At 36.6% G+C, this 18272-nt stretch overlaps 1 protein-coding gene across 1 annotated transcript in view; it reads left to right on the forward strand.

Moving 5' to 3' along the window:
- Nucleotides 1–18272, forward strand: part of KLHL20 (kelch like family member 20) — a 76805-nt gene that overhangs the window by 4567 nt on the left and 53966 nt on the right. The window contains 2 exon segments of the mRNA XM_044005030.1: nt 16045–16279; nt 16281–16619. Coding sequence (XP_043860965.1) covers nt 16045–16279; nt 16281–16619 — 574 coding nt within the window.

Raw genomic sequence — 18272 nt, forward strand, 5'->3', positions numbered from 1 at the left:
TGAGAACCAAAATACATAGGTTGTTTCCATCTCTAGTATAAATTTATTGGTCAACCTTAGTTACTCACCACCTTTGCCTCAGTTTATCCCCGCTATCTTGACTCACTGGGGTGTTAGGATTTAATGAATCCTTTTGAATACATTGATGAAAAGATGCTATAGATGTGACAAGTGCTGTTACCTTATTTCTGTCTTGTCCTATAATAGAAATGATGTTTGTGACATCAGAGTACTTGAAGAAATAAACAACACAGTTATAAAATGCTTCATCACTTCAGCTTTTAACTTGATTGTTACTCATTCTTAGCTGCCAGAAATTCCATCTCTTATGTAACTCATAAAATAAGGGTTTATTATTTATTTCACATAGAAGGAGGTCCAGATTGTGGGGTTTATTAATCATTTCTGAATGAAATATGTCCTCATTAACCTCTCATTCCAACTTCTCATTTTTTTTATGTATTGAATATCAAAGTCATCAGCCAATTATCCACAATATTGAAAGGAATTTTAGGGCAGATGATGATTAATAGCTCTTATTACTACCACTTAACCAGAGACACTCTTGTCTGCTGCTCTCACTTTGACTTTGACCATTAATTTGCATCTTGTGTTATTTTATAAAAAGGGGACTGGTCTTTCTCTGTAGTTAGGATTAGGTTCCAGTTTAGCTAAATTATAACCAGAAAGAGTTTTTTACTACACATTCTCACTGACAGTGCAATAAGGGTAAAATACTCCAGTTAAGATTCAACAGTAGGATATTGTGGAAAGAGTATTGGAGTTAGAGCCCTGAGTTCAAATATCAGCTTTGCTACTGTACTATTTGTGTTACTTAAATGAGTCCTTCTTTTTTTGCAGGGGGTGGGGGGGAGGCAATGAGGTTAAGTGACTTGTAAATGTCAAGTGTCTGAGGCTAGATTTGAACTCAGATCCTCCTGAATCCAGGGGCCAGTGCTTTATGCACTGCACTACTAGCTACTCCATTCTTGACACCTCAATTTCCTCATCTATAAAATAAAGAAGTTACATTAGTTGATAAGGTCCGTTCTAGGTCTAAAAAGAATCCTTGACCCCTTGATGAATCAGTTGAACATTAGACTATCCTCTGTTCTGTTATCCCTTGTTACTTTGTCTTTGTGTTGATTTTGCCTTGTTAAAATCCAATCTTGAATTATTCCCACCATCCACTTTCATTCCTACTCACATGCTACTAAACAGGACTGGAAGAAATCATGAAACTGCTAACTGGGTCCACTGCAAATTTATGCTGACTAATCTCAACTGAATTTTCACTGCAGTAATACAGTCCTGCTACCCTTAATTGATTTCCTATCCCATTCATTCCAAACCTTTTCTTCTTTCCTCAAACCTCTCTTGCCACTCCTCCCTACTCTCTTGCCTCTTTACCAAAAAAATAGAAGCCATTTTCCAATATCAGGCTATTCACTCCTCCTTATCCCATATCTCTCTAATATCACCCTCCATTGTGTCATCCTTCTTCTAGTCTCTGATGATTTGATGGCCAACCAAACTGCATGTACCCTTGATCCCATACTCTCTTCTCCAGCAGATTGCCTCAACCGTCACCCACACTCTTTTTAATCTTCAGTATCTCCCAATCTGTTGGCTGCTTCCCTTCTTTTTACAAACACCCTCAAGTCTTTCCCTTAATTCTCTTCATTCTGACCTCATCGTTCAGCTGAAACTGGTCTCTCCAAAATTACTAACAATCTTCTAATGATCTTTTCAGAATCCTCATCCTTTTTGACCTCTGCTGCATTTGATACTGTTGACTACCCTCTCCTTTCAGTTATTCTTATCCTCCCTTGCTTTTTGTGGCACTGAACTCTCTTGATTTCCCTCCTGTTTGTCTGCCTGCTCCTTTTCAGTCGCATACTTCATCTATCACACCCCTAAATGGAGTGTCCCCCAAGATAACTGTCCTTAACCCTCTTCTCCATCTGCTCTCAGTTGGTGATATTATCAGCTTCTCCAAGTTCAGTGATCATCTCCATGCAGATGACTTCCAAATGGGTATGTCCAGCTCTAGTCTCTCTCCTGAATTCTATATCAGCTTCCTATTGGATATTTCAAATGGGATATCCCATAGTCATCATATCTGAAACAGCATTCATTATCTTTTTCCCCAAACACTTGTTTCTAATAAACTTTCCCATTACTGTCCTTCTAGTCACCAGAGTTCACAATCTCAGAGCCATTCTCTACTCCTGACTTTTACCCCACATATCCAGTTAGTTGTTAATCTCCACAATACCATATATTTTTAAAAACCTTGAGGATTTTGTTATCTTGAAGTTTGAGGAGCATGGAAAAATTAACCTTTTATGAATTCTCTGTACAGAATTACCTGTAATTAAAAGAAACTAAATTAATTCTAGAGAATTGAATTTTCACCTAGTTTGATTTTTTAAAAATCTGTTTCAGTGACTGAACCCAAAGTAAGGACTTAGCACCTACTGTCAAATTTGACAATTGTACAGTGGATAGAGTGCTATATTTGGAATCAGAGGACCTGGGTTCAGATCCTGGCTACTAGATCCTGTGTGACTGACTAGGTGCAAAATCATTTAAACTCTCCCAGCCTCAGTTTCCTCAGTTGTAAAATGAGGGTGTTGTATTAAGTGTCTTCCAGCTCTAAAATCTATGATCTTGCAATTTCTAGTGCCTAACTATAGCTCATTTCACACACAGCAATTTTCAATATAAATTATAGTACTGATTCCGTATACAGGGCCTCTTAACTTGGTATGCAGGATTTTCAGGTCCATTTTGCCTTTGTTACTTAATTTACAGTTCTGCCTATTTCAGTAAATGTATTTCAGCATTTGATCATTTGTGTTTGCATTTTGAATCCTTACTTTCATTTTGCTTCTATGTTCCCTTTAGTTTTTAAATCTATTAATTTTTAAAGCCAGCAGCTTAGAGCCTAGAACTCCAAAGAGTTCTAGAAAACCATCAATGAGCACCTAGAAGAACTCTGTTATCTTGCTGTAGGTTATTTTATATAAACAAAGTGACTTTTTAAATCTGATGTGCTCATTTTAAGTCACTGTTTTCCCTTTAAAACATTAAGTTAAACATAAAAATAACCATAAATTCTTTGCATTGGTAAAATGGTGAGTCAGTACCTAAGGCTAATTTAAGCATATGTTCAGAGTGTTGGATTTTTTCCTCAGAAACATGAAAAAAATTGCCATCTTTATAGTGCAAAAATTGAGTAGAACGTATGTTACCTACTAATAAAGTTATATTAATGCATATAAATCATAGATAAATAATGTCCATGGAAAATGAAAATTTACCTTACTGATTTTATAATATATTTTAGTGTTATTTTATTAGAAAATTATTACTTTATTTTTTAATTATTTTAAAACAATTTTCCACATGCTACAATGTTATTACATTTGGGGGCAGAATAGTTTAGGTGCAATAGAAAGAACCTTTGGGCTAAATTGACTTACATTATATGATAATAAGAAAGGCAAGATTTTATGTAATAAAGATTATATAGATAACCTTCACATTTATTCCATAAATGAAGTGTGTATATGCTTTGGGAAGGCAATATTTGAGGAGAATGTTGTTCACTACCAAAAAAAAGACACTATTATGGGGTGGCTAGGTGGCGCAGTGGATAAAGCACCGGCCCTGGATTCAGGAGTTCCTGAGTTCAAATCCGGACTCAGACACTTGACACTTACTAGCTGTGTGACTGTGGGCAAGTCACTTAACCCCCATAGCCCTGCAAAAAAAAAAAAATACTATTTCACATAGTGAGCTCCTTGAAGGCAAGAAATTTAGTTTTTCTTTTCGTATCGCTAGCATCTAGCACTGTGTCTGGCACATTGTAAATGCTTTTTGAGGTTAATTATAGCTGTTCTTTCTCTAGATTATGGAAAGAGTTTGAAGAATTAAGATTTTTTTTTCATACCTGGTACATAGCAGGTGCGAAATTCTATGAAGGAATGAATTCCAAGGCAGAAATTTTGGATTTCAGACCTTTTGAAAAGAGTACAGCAATATTGTCTTGCCAACATTTTGTTCATTTCAACCTCTCCATTCCCTTCACTCCCTGCCAAAAAAAGAATTTTTTGCCTGATCTCTTTCATTTGGTGACCCAGTAGAAGGAAAGACAAACAAAATCAGCAAGTAAAATACAAGGAGTTGGGGGGGGGGGGGGGGGGGGGGGGGGGGGGGGGGGGGGGGGCGGGGGGAATTGTGTAGAATGTAACATAGTTCCAATTACACTAACTTCTCACAATTTCTCCTCTGACCCTTAGTTTAAGAAACACTAGTTCACATTATTCCCTATATACTAAAAAATAATTTTTGACACACTAGAAAAAATGCTGGACTTAAAATCAGAATACCTTATCTTGATTTCTGACTAGTATGTTCCTTAAATTTGCCAAGCTTTGATTTCTTGTGTAAAATTAGTATAATAGACCTACTTTACTTGTCTCACAGTGTTGAGGGGATCAAATGAGATAGTGTATGAGGAAATTACCTTATAAACTAAAGTAATATACAAATCATCTACTTTTTTTTTCTTTCTGTTGTGGAGGGATTTTTTGGTCTTTATAAAAAATTTCATACTTTATAGACCCTGAGGAGACATGTTTTGGCCAATTATGTCACAAGTACAAACTCATAAGCTGTCTTAATTTTTGTGACAATATATTTTTTTGTATCTTTCAGACCAAGCCTAGAAGTATTATTATTATTTTTTTTTTTTTGCAGGGCAATGGGGGTTAAGTGACTTGCCCAGGGTCACACAGCTAGTAAGTGTCAAGTGTCTGAGGCCGGATTTGAACTCAGGTACTCCTGAATCCAGGGCCAGTGCTTTATCCACTGCGCCACCTAGCCGCCCCCCTAGAAGTATTATTATGTTAGTAACATTTGATTATTTCAGAGAGCTATTGTGATTTATTTGAGTGAGGGCCCCGTAACTTCATGTTAATAACAGGCTAAAGTTTTGTGTGGCCAGCTAATGGTACAGGTTGATAGAGTGCCAGGCCCTAGAGTCAGGAGATTCATCTTCCTGAATTCAAATCTGGCCTCAAAAACTTATTAGCTGTTGTGTGACCCTGAGCACATCACTTAACCCTTTTTGCTTCCATTTCTTCTTCTGTAAAATGAGTTGGAGAAGGAAGTAGCAAACTACTCTAGTATCTTTGCCAAGAATACTCCAAATGGGGTCACAAAGAGTCAGACACAACCAAATAGCAACAAAACTTTTTTGACTCAGAAATGTGGCTTTATTAATTCAAGATATTAGATTAATTCAAAGTTTAATTCAAGAAATAGACTCCCGTCATTTAGCTTACTGCTCTTATGTAGTTTCAGAACTAGAAGGAATTTAGATGACATCTTAATCAAACCCCTCGTTTCCTAGATAAGGAAACTGAGTTCAGAGCAAAAGAAGTGTTTTTTCCAAGGTCTAATTAGTAGAGCCAGGACTAGAACTCCTGCCTTCTAGTTTGTAGTCTGGAGTTTTTCCTTTTCTATCATACTACTTGGCCAGTTTTGTTCTGTGCAGTATTATCATGTTATCTCAACCCCTAGAGACCAATCCTGAAGTTAAAATAGGATGAGCTGCCCTTTTGCTGCTATTATCCTAAGTTTATCAGTTCAAAAATATGTATAGTATTAGTAATGACCTTTCAGCTTACATAAAGTACTTTATATATAGAGTCAGGCCTTCACTTTCATCATAGTAGTGTTCTTAGAAAATGACAAAAGTAAAAAATGCCAATGTTAATACATGGAACCTATGGGAAATAGGAGTTAATTTTCTGCAGCCATCAAAAACTAGTTATCCCTTCCACATTGCAACTTTCCCCATTGACGTTCAATGTGTCATAGCTCAGCATAAGAAATTGAATGGCAATTTGAGGGGAGTTTTATAGAAGCTGCAGACAACATGTTAAGGCCAGCAGAGATCACAAAAACAGTTTAGAAACTCAGAAATGTATAAAATGTATGTACAGTAGTTTTACTTAATATTGACCTACATATAGCCTATGACCAAATACTGAACCCAAATTTTACAATAAGGTAGTGTAAACACACCATAAAAGAAAAAGAAAAAAATTCAGACTTCTCTAGTATGAAGGGAGGGCCAAAAAATTTTCTGCGGATTTTCCAGATCACAGGGGCACCACACCACTAACTCCTGCGATGTGGAAAGGATAACTTTATAGTCTTTTGCTAGAGATTGCTGAAAATACAGCATGTAGTTCTTTATAATAAAACATTAATTCTGATAACATGCAATTTTCTTAATATGGTAATCATGAAATACCCCATAAAATGCAGAGGAGAGGAGAAGCAATGCTGTACTGTATTGGGAGAGACAGCAATGTCAGAACTCCCAAAGTAAAAAAAAGGAAAGGGGAAATCTGCCATCTCTAATCTCCTTTCCAGCTCTGGGTGAGTCCTGGGCCCATCCAAACTCTACTCCCACCAGGGGTGGTTCAACCAGCAGCTCACCAGCAGGGGTGACCATCATTTCATTTACCTGCAAATTTACTTGCTTTTCCATTTTTTCAGTTCCCTCATCCACACTTGAGAGGTTATTTTAGCACTTTCTGGAGGAAATTCACAAATACTTTTATGAATAATTTCCTGCTTTTTGCAGATATAGACTTGTCACATCATGCCTCATTTTTTTTCCCTACTTCACATAGCTGGGAATGTGTGCAATTGCCATCTCAAAAGTGAAAATGAGGTTATTAATAAAATCATGCAAATGCTTGAAGTCTTGAAAGTTACATGCAAATGCTGAACATTGACTGTAATGCCATTGTCAACCAAACCCTCAACAACTGTATAGTTAATACCTTTGAGTTGCCCAGTTTGGCAAAGGTTAATCACGTATGTGTTTTAGAGTTTCTTGTGAAAGTACAAAAGGTAGGCTAAAGGAAACAACAGTCAAAGCAAGGAAAATAGTCCCCTGCTACAGCAGATGAGTTCTGTAAATGAAACAGCAAGAAGGGATTTTAATAGAGTCACAAAATGTTAAAGCTAGAACATACCTTAGAGATTATCTAGTCCAACCTCCTCATTTTCAAGATCCAGAAAGGTAAATGATTTGCCCAAAGTCACAAACTAGTTAGAATGAAGACTAATATACAGGTCTCTTGACTCCCAAGTCCAATTTTTATTTTATAGTATTACACTGTTTAGCCTACTCTAAAATCTACTCCAGAAAATGAGGTGGGTTTGGGGTTTTTTTTTGGGGGGGGGTGCAGCAATGAGAGTTAAGTGACTTGCCCAGGGTCACACAGCTAGTAAGTGTCAAGTGTCTGAGATCAGATTTGAACTCAGGTCCTCCTGAATCCAGGGCCAGTGCTTTATCCACTGTGCCATCTGGCTGTCCCATGAGGTTATTTTAAATGCTTAAAAAGTGTTTTTTATTAACAAGAATAAGTATTACATTTACAATTTTATTTGTACTATTAATCTATTTCATAAAGGTTATCACAAAATCTGAATCTTTGGAATCAGAAATTCAACACACTGAATACCTACTCTGTTTAAGTCATTGTGTTAAGAGGTTCAGATTTTACTGTAGTACCTTTTCCTTAAGATTTCCAAAGCAAGTATTTTCCTGTATTTTAAATGTCTCTGCTTTTCCTTCCTGTTTATAAATTTTGATTTTATTTCCTTTTTAACCAATTTCAATTCATTTACCAATTTTTCCCAATTTCAGACAGAATTTCTACCAAACAGATAACATAGGATTGCTTTAACACTGTAGAATGTAAAACTGAGCAAGAGAATTATATGATCTAAACTATTTTTAGGGAGATTATTCTGACAAAAATGTGCAGGATGCACTGAAGACAAAATTGACTGGAAGAAGGCAGACAAGTGAAGAAATCAAAGGAGAGAAAGTACTTCTAAAGAAAGGTTGTAGAAAATCTCTGATCATTTCTATGGCTGCAAAAGTTCAACACATGAAAATGCCAAGTTTTATCAAATTAGAAATAACTTTTAATACCGCTAATGTAACAAATAACTAAACAATTAGTTACATAAAGGGGAGGTGATTAAAAACTAGTTTCTCTACAAAACTGGAAAAACAGGTCAGATAAGATTGGCATAAGTGCTTCAGAGTAGTATGAATTACTACACTTACCCAGTACCTCTCAGATGAAAATCTCCTGGGGGGGGGGGGGGGGGCAATGAGTGACCCAGGGTCACACAGCTAGTAAGTGTCAATTGTCTGAGGCCGGATTTGATCTCAGATCCTCCTGAATTCAGGGCTGGTCTTTTATCCATTGCACCACCTAGCTGCCCCAATATCCTTTATTTTTTAAGTAATTTTTTATTGCTATCTTTTGCATCACTAAATTTCATATAACAAGGAATATTTTTTTTTAAAGAAAAAGGAAAATCGGCAAAACCAATCAATATATTGAAAGTCAGAAAATGTATGCAATGTTTCACACCCACAGACCTCCTATCTCTGCTAAGGAGATAGAATGAGAAGTATCTTTTCATATCTCTTCTTTGGAACTAGGTTTCTTCTTTGTAATTTTATGACATTCCCTTAAAAAATAAATTTGTATTGATATCCATCACCAAAATTGCTACCAGCATTCTTCCTCCTTCCCTTTGTTCCCTGTTCTTTGAATTTATTGTAAAGACCAGGTCACTCTCTCATCCAAGCTGGAAATGCAGCCAGCTGTTCATAGTCCCAATCCCACTCTGATCCTTCACAGGAGCTTTGATGTGCTTCATTTCCTGCTTGGTCACCAAACTCAGCCCCACCATCCTGGGGAGTTATCCATATAAATGACAAACTTAATGCAGACACCCTATCCGCTTAGCCCTGTGGAGCTCAGAGCTTTAGCACTCAAGGGATCTGCCAACCTAACCCTCCCGGGATCAGTCTCATGCCAGCCTAAAGGACCCTTTGTAGTTCCCAACATTCACTTATGACTATTTTTATAAATATTCTTCCCATTTACATCGCTGTACGTGTGTGTGTGTGTGTGTGTGTGTGTGTGTGTGTGTGTGTGTGTGGTCTTCATTCTACATAAGATCATGTAAGTATTTCTGTGCTTTTCTGTAATCATCATATTTGGGTAGCTAGGTGGTTCACTGGATAGAGCACTGGGCCTGGAGTCAGGAAGACTCATCTTCATGAGTTCAAATTTGGCCTCAGAAATTTACTACCTATGTGACCCAGAGCAAATCACTTAACCTTGTTTGCCTCCATTTCCTCATCTAAAATGAGCTGGAGAAGGAAATGGCAAACCACTCCAGGGGTCACAAACAGTTGGATATGACCGAACAACATTCATCATATTTGTTGTTTCTTGAAGCACAATAATATTCCATTACATTTGTGAACTACAGTTTGTTTAGCCATTCTACAATAAGTAGGCATCTACTTTTTTTCAGTTCTTTTGGTACCACAAAAAGTATTGCTATAAATATTTAGGTATATATGGGAACTTCCTTCTTATTAGTGCCTCTCTTTGGGTATATGCTAGTAGCAGAATCTCTAAATCAAGATAAGGACATTTTAGGTTACTTTATATGTATACTTCCAAATAGCTTTTCAAAAGATTATACTGCTCACATCTCCCACCACAGTGCCTAGTATGCCAATTGAACTGTGTACTCTTTGAGAACAGGGACAATTTTTTTCTTTTTTTATCCCCAGCTCTTATCATAGTGTCTAGCACATACACAGTAGGTGCTTAATAAATGGTTGTTGACTTATTTTGATCTTACCTTAAATGAAGGCATCACATATCTACTATCAAAAGAAGACAAAACTATTGAGCCCTTCAGATATAGACCAATTACATGTTTATGTACTTTATATAAAGCATTAACAACTTGTATCACTAGAAAAATCTAAACGTAAGGAAAAAAAAACTATTGGCATAGGAGTAAAAGGGGTGGGCCAAAAAGTCCCAGGAATATAAAGATAAATTTATTTGGAAATTACTGAATAAGTCACCTGAGAGCACTATGACAGTTAAACTGCCTTTATAGGTTATTGCAAAGAGTTTGATTCAGTTCTGCATTTGTGGCTTAGTTATATAATTATATAAAATTATTAGAGTTCTGTATTATGTAAATATATAAAATAGACCCAAATATATTTATATGAAAAAAAACACCAAACTATAATCTCAAGAACAAATTGATATCAAATGTGGGATTTTTCAGAGATGGTTCTCCATAGCTTTAGATCATCATCTCTTCTTTGGCTTACAAATTAAAGAAGTCAAACTAAAATATCTTATTAATCATTTGATGTACATGGATAACATCAAACTCTGTGGCTCCACTAAAAAACACATTAAATGGCTCCTTCATCTCATGGTATCTTTGTCCAGTTATATCAAAATGTTGTTTGGACTTGATGACAAAATGTCGCTTGAACTTGTAAATGTCTTAATGTACTCTTAAGGAAATATAGCCATGGAAGGCTTTGAATTCAGTCAAGAGGCCAAACTTAACCACTGGACAAAAGTAGTATTTACAAATGCCTTGGTCTCTTTAAGGTAAAACCCATCAAATGTGAAGTTATAAAAGAAAAGGCTGTAGTTGATTGTTAAAGATACTGGCATCCAAAATCAAAGCTCTATGAGTAGAACTCATTTAAAGCAGTTAATATTTAAGCAATACCAGTGGTAATTTATACTTTTAGAGTTATAAAATGGACCATTACAAATTTGGGAAGTATCCTAGCAAAAGATAAGGACTGGACTTCTGATTTCCTTAGTATAGAGAACAGCACTCTTTCTGCAGCTTCTAGCCTTAGAAAAATTGCCTAGAGCACTGAGAAGTTAATTATTATACTGTTTCATTGTAACAAAAACCTATATGATTGTCATGAAACACAGGATCTCTCACAAGATCTCCTAAGGCAGCCAAGAAAAATTAACAATCATAAGAAATACTTTTGGAATCAGTAATAAAACTTGATAATGAGTACGTGCCATCAAATTTGTCAAATGTAACCAAAAGTGGTTTACCTCTGGACAAAGCCTATAAAACAGTTAAGCTCCAAAAGTGAAATCAAAATCCCTCTGTGAGCTTCATGAATTCACTATGTTGAAAGAAAGTATCAAGTGTTACAATTTCAAACATCTCTTTGATAATTACTGTGCTAAGCATTGGGGATATAAACAAAGGCAAATGGAGGCAAATTTTTCTTTAAGTTTGGCTGTGAAAGGTAGGAGAGCTGTGTGGGAATTGAATGAACCACACAGACTTCTTGTGACTCCGTTCTAGATCTAACCCAGTTCCCTTTCTATTCACTTATGGGTCTAGTCCAATCTCTGTCTTGTGAGAAAATATTGCATTGTTTGGACCTAACCCTGTGTGTGGCTAGGAAGCTGGACCACCTCTACCTGTTGGTTAGAGACCTCTAAGGACCTAGGTTATGCTGACCAGAAACGCAGTCAGATCAGAAAATTGATGCAAGCATTTTTCTCACATCTCAAGCAATTCACATGTCTTATTTGACAACTGGCCACATACTGGTCAATCAGTTACTGTTTTCATCTTCCTTTGATTGATTACAGACACTTGGGGAGGAATGGGACATCTCATTTTCTAATTTCAGGGAATTGTACCTATTCACTCAGCTGAGATGATGGCCTAGAAGAACACAGAAAGAACACTTTATGACACTAAATCTTTTACATTTGTAAGTTATATGTAAATCAAGATTAGTATGAGAATTTTTTATTTTAAACATTTTAGCTTCTATTAATGTGGAACATGTTAAAGTTGCTTTTCTTCATTTTTAAGTTACAAAGTATTAGGAAACCTAATTATAGCACTGATAGCAATGTGATTAAAAGCTTGCTTGCTTGTTTATTTGGGTGAGTAAAATTATCCTTTAACAGCTTTGTTATTTTTTAACCATTAGATTTCCAAGTATAAGCAATTATTATTCCTTCCAGGTCACAAGAATTATATGTACTTTGAACCCCACTGTTTAGCTTTAAATACAGAAGTATATATGTTTGGGGCAGCTAGGTGGCACAGTGGATAGAGCACCGGTCCTGGATTCAGGAGGACCTGAGTTCAAATGTGGCCTCAGACACTTGACACTTACTAGCTGTGTGTCACTTAACCCCAATTGCCTCACCAAAAATACAACAACAACAACTAGAAGTATATATGTTCAAAATGACTAAAAAGGACCCAACTTGAACATTTCTAACATTAAAATCACTTTAAAGTAGAGGCTAGAAACTCCCATGTGCCTTAGTTTCTTTCTTAGATATTTAGATTGATCTGTGATATTATCAATTGCTGTACCTAATGGTTTTTTTTTCATTTCTTTTCTATAGCTTTTTCATCCTATATGATGCTTATTCATGCCTTTCTATATATTCTACATAAAAGTTGTACCTGGTGGGCCTGATGCCTTCCTCTTTTTTTTTTCTTAGTGAGGCAATTGGGGTTAAGTGACTTGCCCAGGGTCACACAGCTAGTAAGTGTTAAGTGTCTGAGGCCGGATTTGAACCTCAGGTACTCCTGACTCCAGGGCCGGTGCTTCTATCCACTGCACTACCTAGCTGCCCCATGCCTTCCTCTTAAGAGACAATGAGGGGCAGCTAGATGGGGCAGGGATAGAGCACCGGCCCAGGAGTCAGGAGTACCTGAGTTCAAATCCGGCCTCAGACACTTAACACTTACTAGCTGTGTGACCCTGGGCAAGTCACTTAACCCCAATTGCCTTACTAAAAAAAAAAAAAAAAAAAAAAAGAGACAATGAGACAGTGGAAAGCATACAAGACTTGTAGTCAAGATACCTCCTGGGTTCAAATATTGGTTCAAACTCATAATAGCTATGTAACCATAGGCAGGTCAATCAACCTCTCAGGGGTTTTTTAAATTTATAAAATAGGGATAATACATTAATAATGATGGATATTTCCATAATTATTTGAGCCTTTTAATATCCCTTTGAAACAGGTACAATAGATAATATCCCCATTTTGCAGATAAGGAAATTGAGTCTCAGAGGTTAAATGACTTGCCCATTATTATACAGTTATTTCGAGTGACAAGGTTTGAATCCCTATCTTCGTAATTCTAAGTTTAACTCTGTACCATACATTCTTCCCTCTCACTGCCTGTTTCACAAATTACTTGTAAGATATTTTTTGTTTTGTATTTTATTTAGTGTGTACATTTATTATCTCTCCTTTCATTTCCTTCTTCATAAACAAGAAAAATAAAACCTCATACTAAACGTAATTCAGCGAGAGTTTCCCATTGGCCATGTCCAAAAATGTCTCATTTTGCATTTTAAAGAGTAAGAAACATTGTAAACTTGAAGTACTATCTAAATTTGAATTATTGTTATTGTAATTGTTATTCTTGTTGTTTTAATATCTCAGGGTACCAGTGTAGCACTTGGGTTGCCCTTCAATTGTGATTCATTTTTCTTTATGACTAACCCATCTCTCCTTCCAGCCATGCATAAGATCACAAGCTATAGTTTTTGAGCTAGAAGGGATGTTAGGAGTCATCTAACCCACCCCTCCTCGTTTTATATATGTGGAAACTGAGACCCAGAAAGTTACTTCCAGTCATACACTTAGTACACAGTGCCTGTCATATATTTGTTGACTAAAGTAGCAGAACTGAAATTTGAACCCATTCCTATTAATTCCACATTCAAAGTTCATTCTGTGGTACCACACTGCCTTCAGTGGCTTTAATAATGTCCTTTATGACACCTCTTGTACACACATCATTATTGGTAATATACTGCAGCCTCCTTAAAGCCATTATGCATCTTTCTGTTACCCTTTGGACCACTTGTAATTTTAGTTCTCCTTAGTTTATGGTCTTGCCATTATTTGAAGCCATATACCATCACTGGGAAAGCATGGGCTTTTTTGACATCAGACACTGAAAATACTAGCCAATTTCACAAATCCTATTTAATTATCATTTACTGAACTCTGGGCCCAGCTCACTATCTAATTATAAAATATAAATGTTCTGTATATCTATTGACTAACTCAGTATCTGCTTGTCAAACTATATGTCAAAATCCACTTTTTTTCTTCAGCATAGGTAGCTTAATTAATCTCTTCTAAATTTTTATGGATTTCCCTGAAGAGGCTTTGCAGTGTTCAGGGACTTGATGCAATGAATATATTTCCATATGTGAATAGGAACACTTCGACATAAGAATCCTTCCCCATTTGAACTGTGTGCAGGATTATTCTTCATGAAACTGATGAACATCTTAAGTAAACATAGAATCTGTCTTATGCTAATGATGTGTGTACAAGAAGTGTAATAAAGGACATTATTAAGGCCACCAAAGGCAGTGTGGTACCACAGAATGAACTTTGAATTTGGAATTAATAGGAACTGGTTCAAAGTGGGTCATTAAATAGAATTGTCTCCCTATTTACATCTATCACAGATATATCTGTGAGGCATAGTTTGAGGAGAGCCTTTAAAAGCTGCTTTTTGTTCTACTGAGTCAAATGTTTTTCAGGAATCACCAATGTTAGTCAGAGGACATATATATTCTTTATGCCTCTCAGGCTGTTGTTTGATGAAAATTTTCTCAATTCAAACATTTCTTTAAGTGCTGTGAGCAAGGACCTACCCTTTAGAGAGGATCAAAGAAGGGAATAGAAGCATTTGTTAGGTGCCTGCTATGTGCCAGGCATTATGCTAAGTGCTTTAAAAATATCTCGTTTGAGTTTACAGTCTTTCCTTTTGGGGTCTTCAGGTAGTCTAGAAAAAAGATAGCACTAGTGATACAGTGATTCTGAAGTCAGAAGACCTACCTGTGTGACCTTGGACAAATCCTTTAACCTCCCTCGACCTCAGTTTTTTCATCTATGAAATGTGTCACATGAAGTTGCTTTAATTCAACAATACCAGTCCTTGAGACAGAACATTTCTAGACCAATAAAGAGTAGTTTATCAGTTTGCAATAACTCTATGGAAATAACTCCTTAAAAACATTCGCCTTCCTTCATTCTCATTCTATTCTCACCAAGCAACCTTACGATTATTTTATAATTGGATTATCTGAGGGAGTTTACTGCTACACTCCCCTACACCCCATCAGAGAAATGTTATCAGGAATTTCAATGTAATGTCATTGAAGATAAAAGTACATGTTCTATAGGGAAATGTCTTTCAGACCTAAACAAAAACCTCATCTTTTAACCTTTTTGGTTGCCCAAGGTACTTTAGGTCACACTTCTTACTATTCTCTTGCCAGACGTTATTCTCATTATAAACTAATAAATTGACATTCTGATTTGTAAGTTAATCTCTTGATTTTATTACACAGGAATCAGTGCTTGTCCTTTAGATGTTGTTGCACTGATCCTCATTTTTATATTGAAGAAATGTTTCTTTCTTCATTTTATTATGCCATATCTCACTTGAATAACTTCTCCCTCTGATCTGGTCATATTTTATTAGCTGTATTCTGCAGATCTTAAACTGTGCCATAGAGAAATTTCAAATATCTGAATAATCTGTTGAGTTTTTAGAAAAACATTGAATACCAGTGTTTTGCATGAAGTAGATCATAGAGTAAAGTCCACAGGCCAGTCAGTCTCTATAGAGAAAAATAATCATTTACTACCTTTCTTTTATAAAGTGATACAAATGGACAACAGTTGGTTGATAAATCTTCCTCCTTCCCCAAACCCCAGCACTCATGGTTTGCCCTACCCCTTTGATCAAAATATTTTGACAAAATTATTTTTATGATATCTTATTTCTTATCTTAAGGCGTTGGATAGCAAAAATGTTGTACTCCATTCAAAACTAATAGTTGTGAATACTAAGTAGGACTCCCCAGATCTCTCAGAATATTTTTAGACTCAAGAATTCTCAGAAAAGATGCTTCTCTGAAAATATTTCTGACCAGTCCTTTTTGTCCCATCACAACTCTACTTCAGAGTTATCAGTCCTTTCAGGCAAAGATGAATCAGTAGTATATCTATTCTCATATCTTTTTCCACATCATCCCTTTAGGTGTACCAGCACTCGACCAGGAGAGACTGGAATGGATGTAACAAGCCGCTGTACCCTTGGAGACCCCAACAAACTTCCAGAAGGGGTTCCCCAGCCTGCTCGCATGCCCTATATCTCCGACAAACATCCACGGCAAACCCTAGAAGTAATCAACCTTTTGCGGAAGCACCGGGAACTGTGTGATGTGGTACTAGTTGTGGGTGCTAAGAAGATTTATGCCCATCGAGTCATTTTGGTCAGCCTGCAGTCCCTATTTTCGAGCCATGTTTACGGGAGAACTAGCAGAGAGCCGTCAGACTGAAGTAGTGATAAGAGACATTGATGAAAGGGCCATGGAGCTGCTGATTGACTTTGCATACACCTCACAGATCACAGTGGAAGAGGGCAATGTTCAGACCCTTCTTCCTGCTGCTTGCCTCCTTCAGCTGGCAGAAATCCAGGAAGCCTGCTGTGAATTCTTAAAGAGACAGCTAGACCCATCCAACTGCCTAGGCATTAGAGCTTTTGCAGACACTCATTCATGCCGCGAGCTTTTGAGGATTGCAGACAAGTTCACCCAACATAACTTTCAAGAGGTAAGTTATCTCACAAAAGCTAGAAATTCCAATACCGTGTCAAATGGGATCATGTTTCAATCTTAAAGGGTCATCAATGGCCTATCCATAATGTCAGTTATTATACTGTTTCCCTTTAGTCTTTATGGTCTTACCAGTGTTCTTTGGAGAAAACTATTCCTATATCTGCAAAGATCTTGTTTTCGATAATTTAGTAAATTAAATCGGTGGGATCAAATTAATTACATGAATAGCTTTGAGGTGCAGTATGATTTAATGGATAGAGATCTCACCTTTTAGTCAGGAAGACTACCTCCTTTTACTGCACACTGCCTGTGTGACCCTAGCAAGTCACAAGACTTAGGGCCCCAAACAACTTGCTAAAAATTTCAGAGCAACTGCCAGTCTTCATTGGTAAAGGGAATTTTCACAGTACCAATGAAATCATAAGTCCTTTTTTAAAAAACTTTTTATTTTAGGTCTTATGTTTGTTAACATGTAACTAAGCACACGGCCCAAGAAGGGGGCGAGAGTGCTATAACTTCCCAGCATTTGGCCATTTGGTCATGTTGGAATGATGGGTGTGGGCTGCCACTCATTTCAGTGGAGGCTTTTTAATGGGAGTACCACAGTGTAGGGCCTGGTACTCACCCTTGCTGTGGAGAATAGTCATCCAATTTCACAGGAAATTGACTTAAGAACTGGAGTCTGTATAATAATTTACAAAGCCAGATTACCTAACCAGATAACTGATACTGATCGTTTCTATAGACTCGTAGATTGTACAGATGAGGAAACAGACCCAAAGAGTTTAAGTGACTTGCCCAAGTATAGTGCTCTCTCTGTTCCATGATACTACCTCTTAGATATTCCCTCTGTGGTAACTTTCCTAAGGAGACTGATTAATAAATTAAAAAGTTACATAGTCAATCATTAAGCATTCATTAAGTGCCTTTGTGCCACACATTGTACTAATTGCTGAAGAAAAGAAAAAAAAAAAGCAAAAGATAGTTCCTGCTCTCAAGAAGCTCAAAGTGAAGTGAGTATAATAAACAAAGAAAGAACCAGAGGACCAAAATTGGATGTTTTAAAAGGATATTCATAGCAAATTAATGTAGGCTGATGTTTTATTTTTCTTTTCTCTAGGGTTGTTTCTGCCAGTTACCAGTACTAGTTGTTACAATCAAAGCACCGTCTTCTTGGTCAGTGCTGGAAAAACACAGAACAATTCTTACAATCCATCTTACCTTTAAAATTTAACAGATATTTTTAAAATTTTATCCTGTGAAGTTACAGTTTTCCAAAATTAGGAGCTTATGTAATAATATTTTTCATGATCAGTATTGTCTTTGGGAGGAGATGAGGTAACCACCTTGTCCAGGGCTTCTTAGACTTTTTCCACTCACAACCCCTTTTTTTGCCTGAGAAATTTTTATGCAACCCCGACATTTAGTTTTTATGACCCAGTATGAGGTCGTACCTCACGTTAAGAAACTTTGATTTTATCCAAGTTGTTGCAAGTAGAAATCTGAAACTGGTCACCAAACAACTCATATATCTCCCCAAACTCACCCCTCGTCCTAACTTTTCTGTTTCTGTTCATGGCACTGCCATCCTTCTAGGTACCTAGGTTTATATACTTGATCAGTCCTTGAATCTTCCTCAACTCCCATA

This window comes from Dromiciops gliroides, chromosome 4 (assembly GCF_019393635.1).
Source record: "Dromiciops gliroides isolate mDroGli1 chromosome 4, mDroGli1.pri, whole genome shotgun sequence".
NCBI lineage: Eukaryota > Metazoa > Chordata > Mammalia > Microbiotheria > Microbiotheriidae > Dromiciops > Dromiciops gliroides.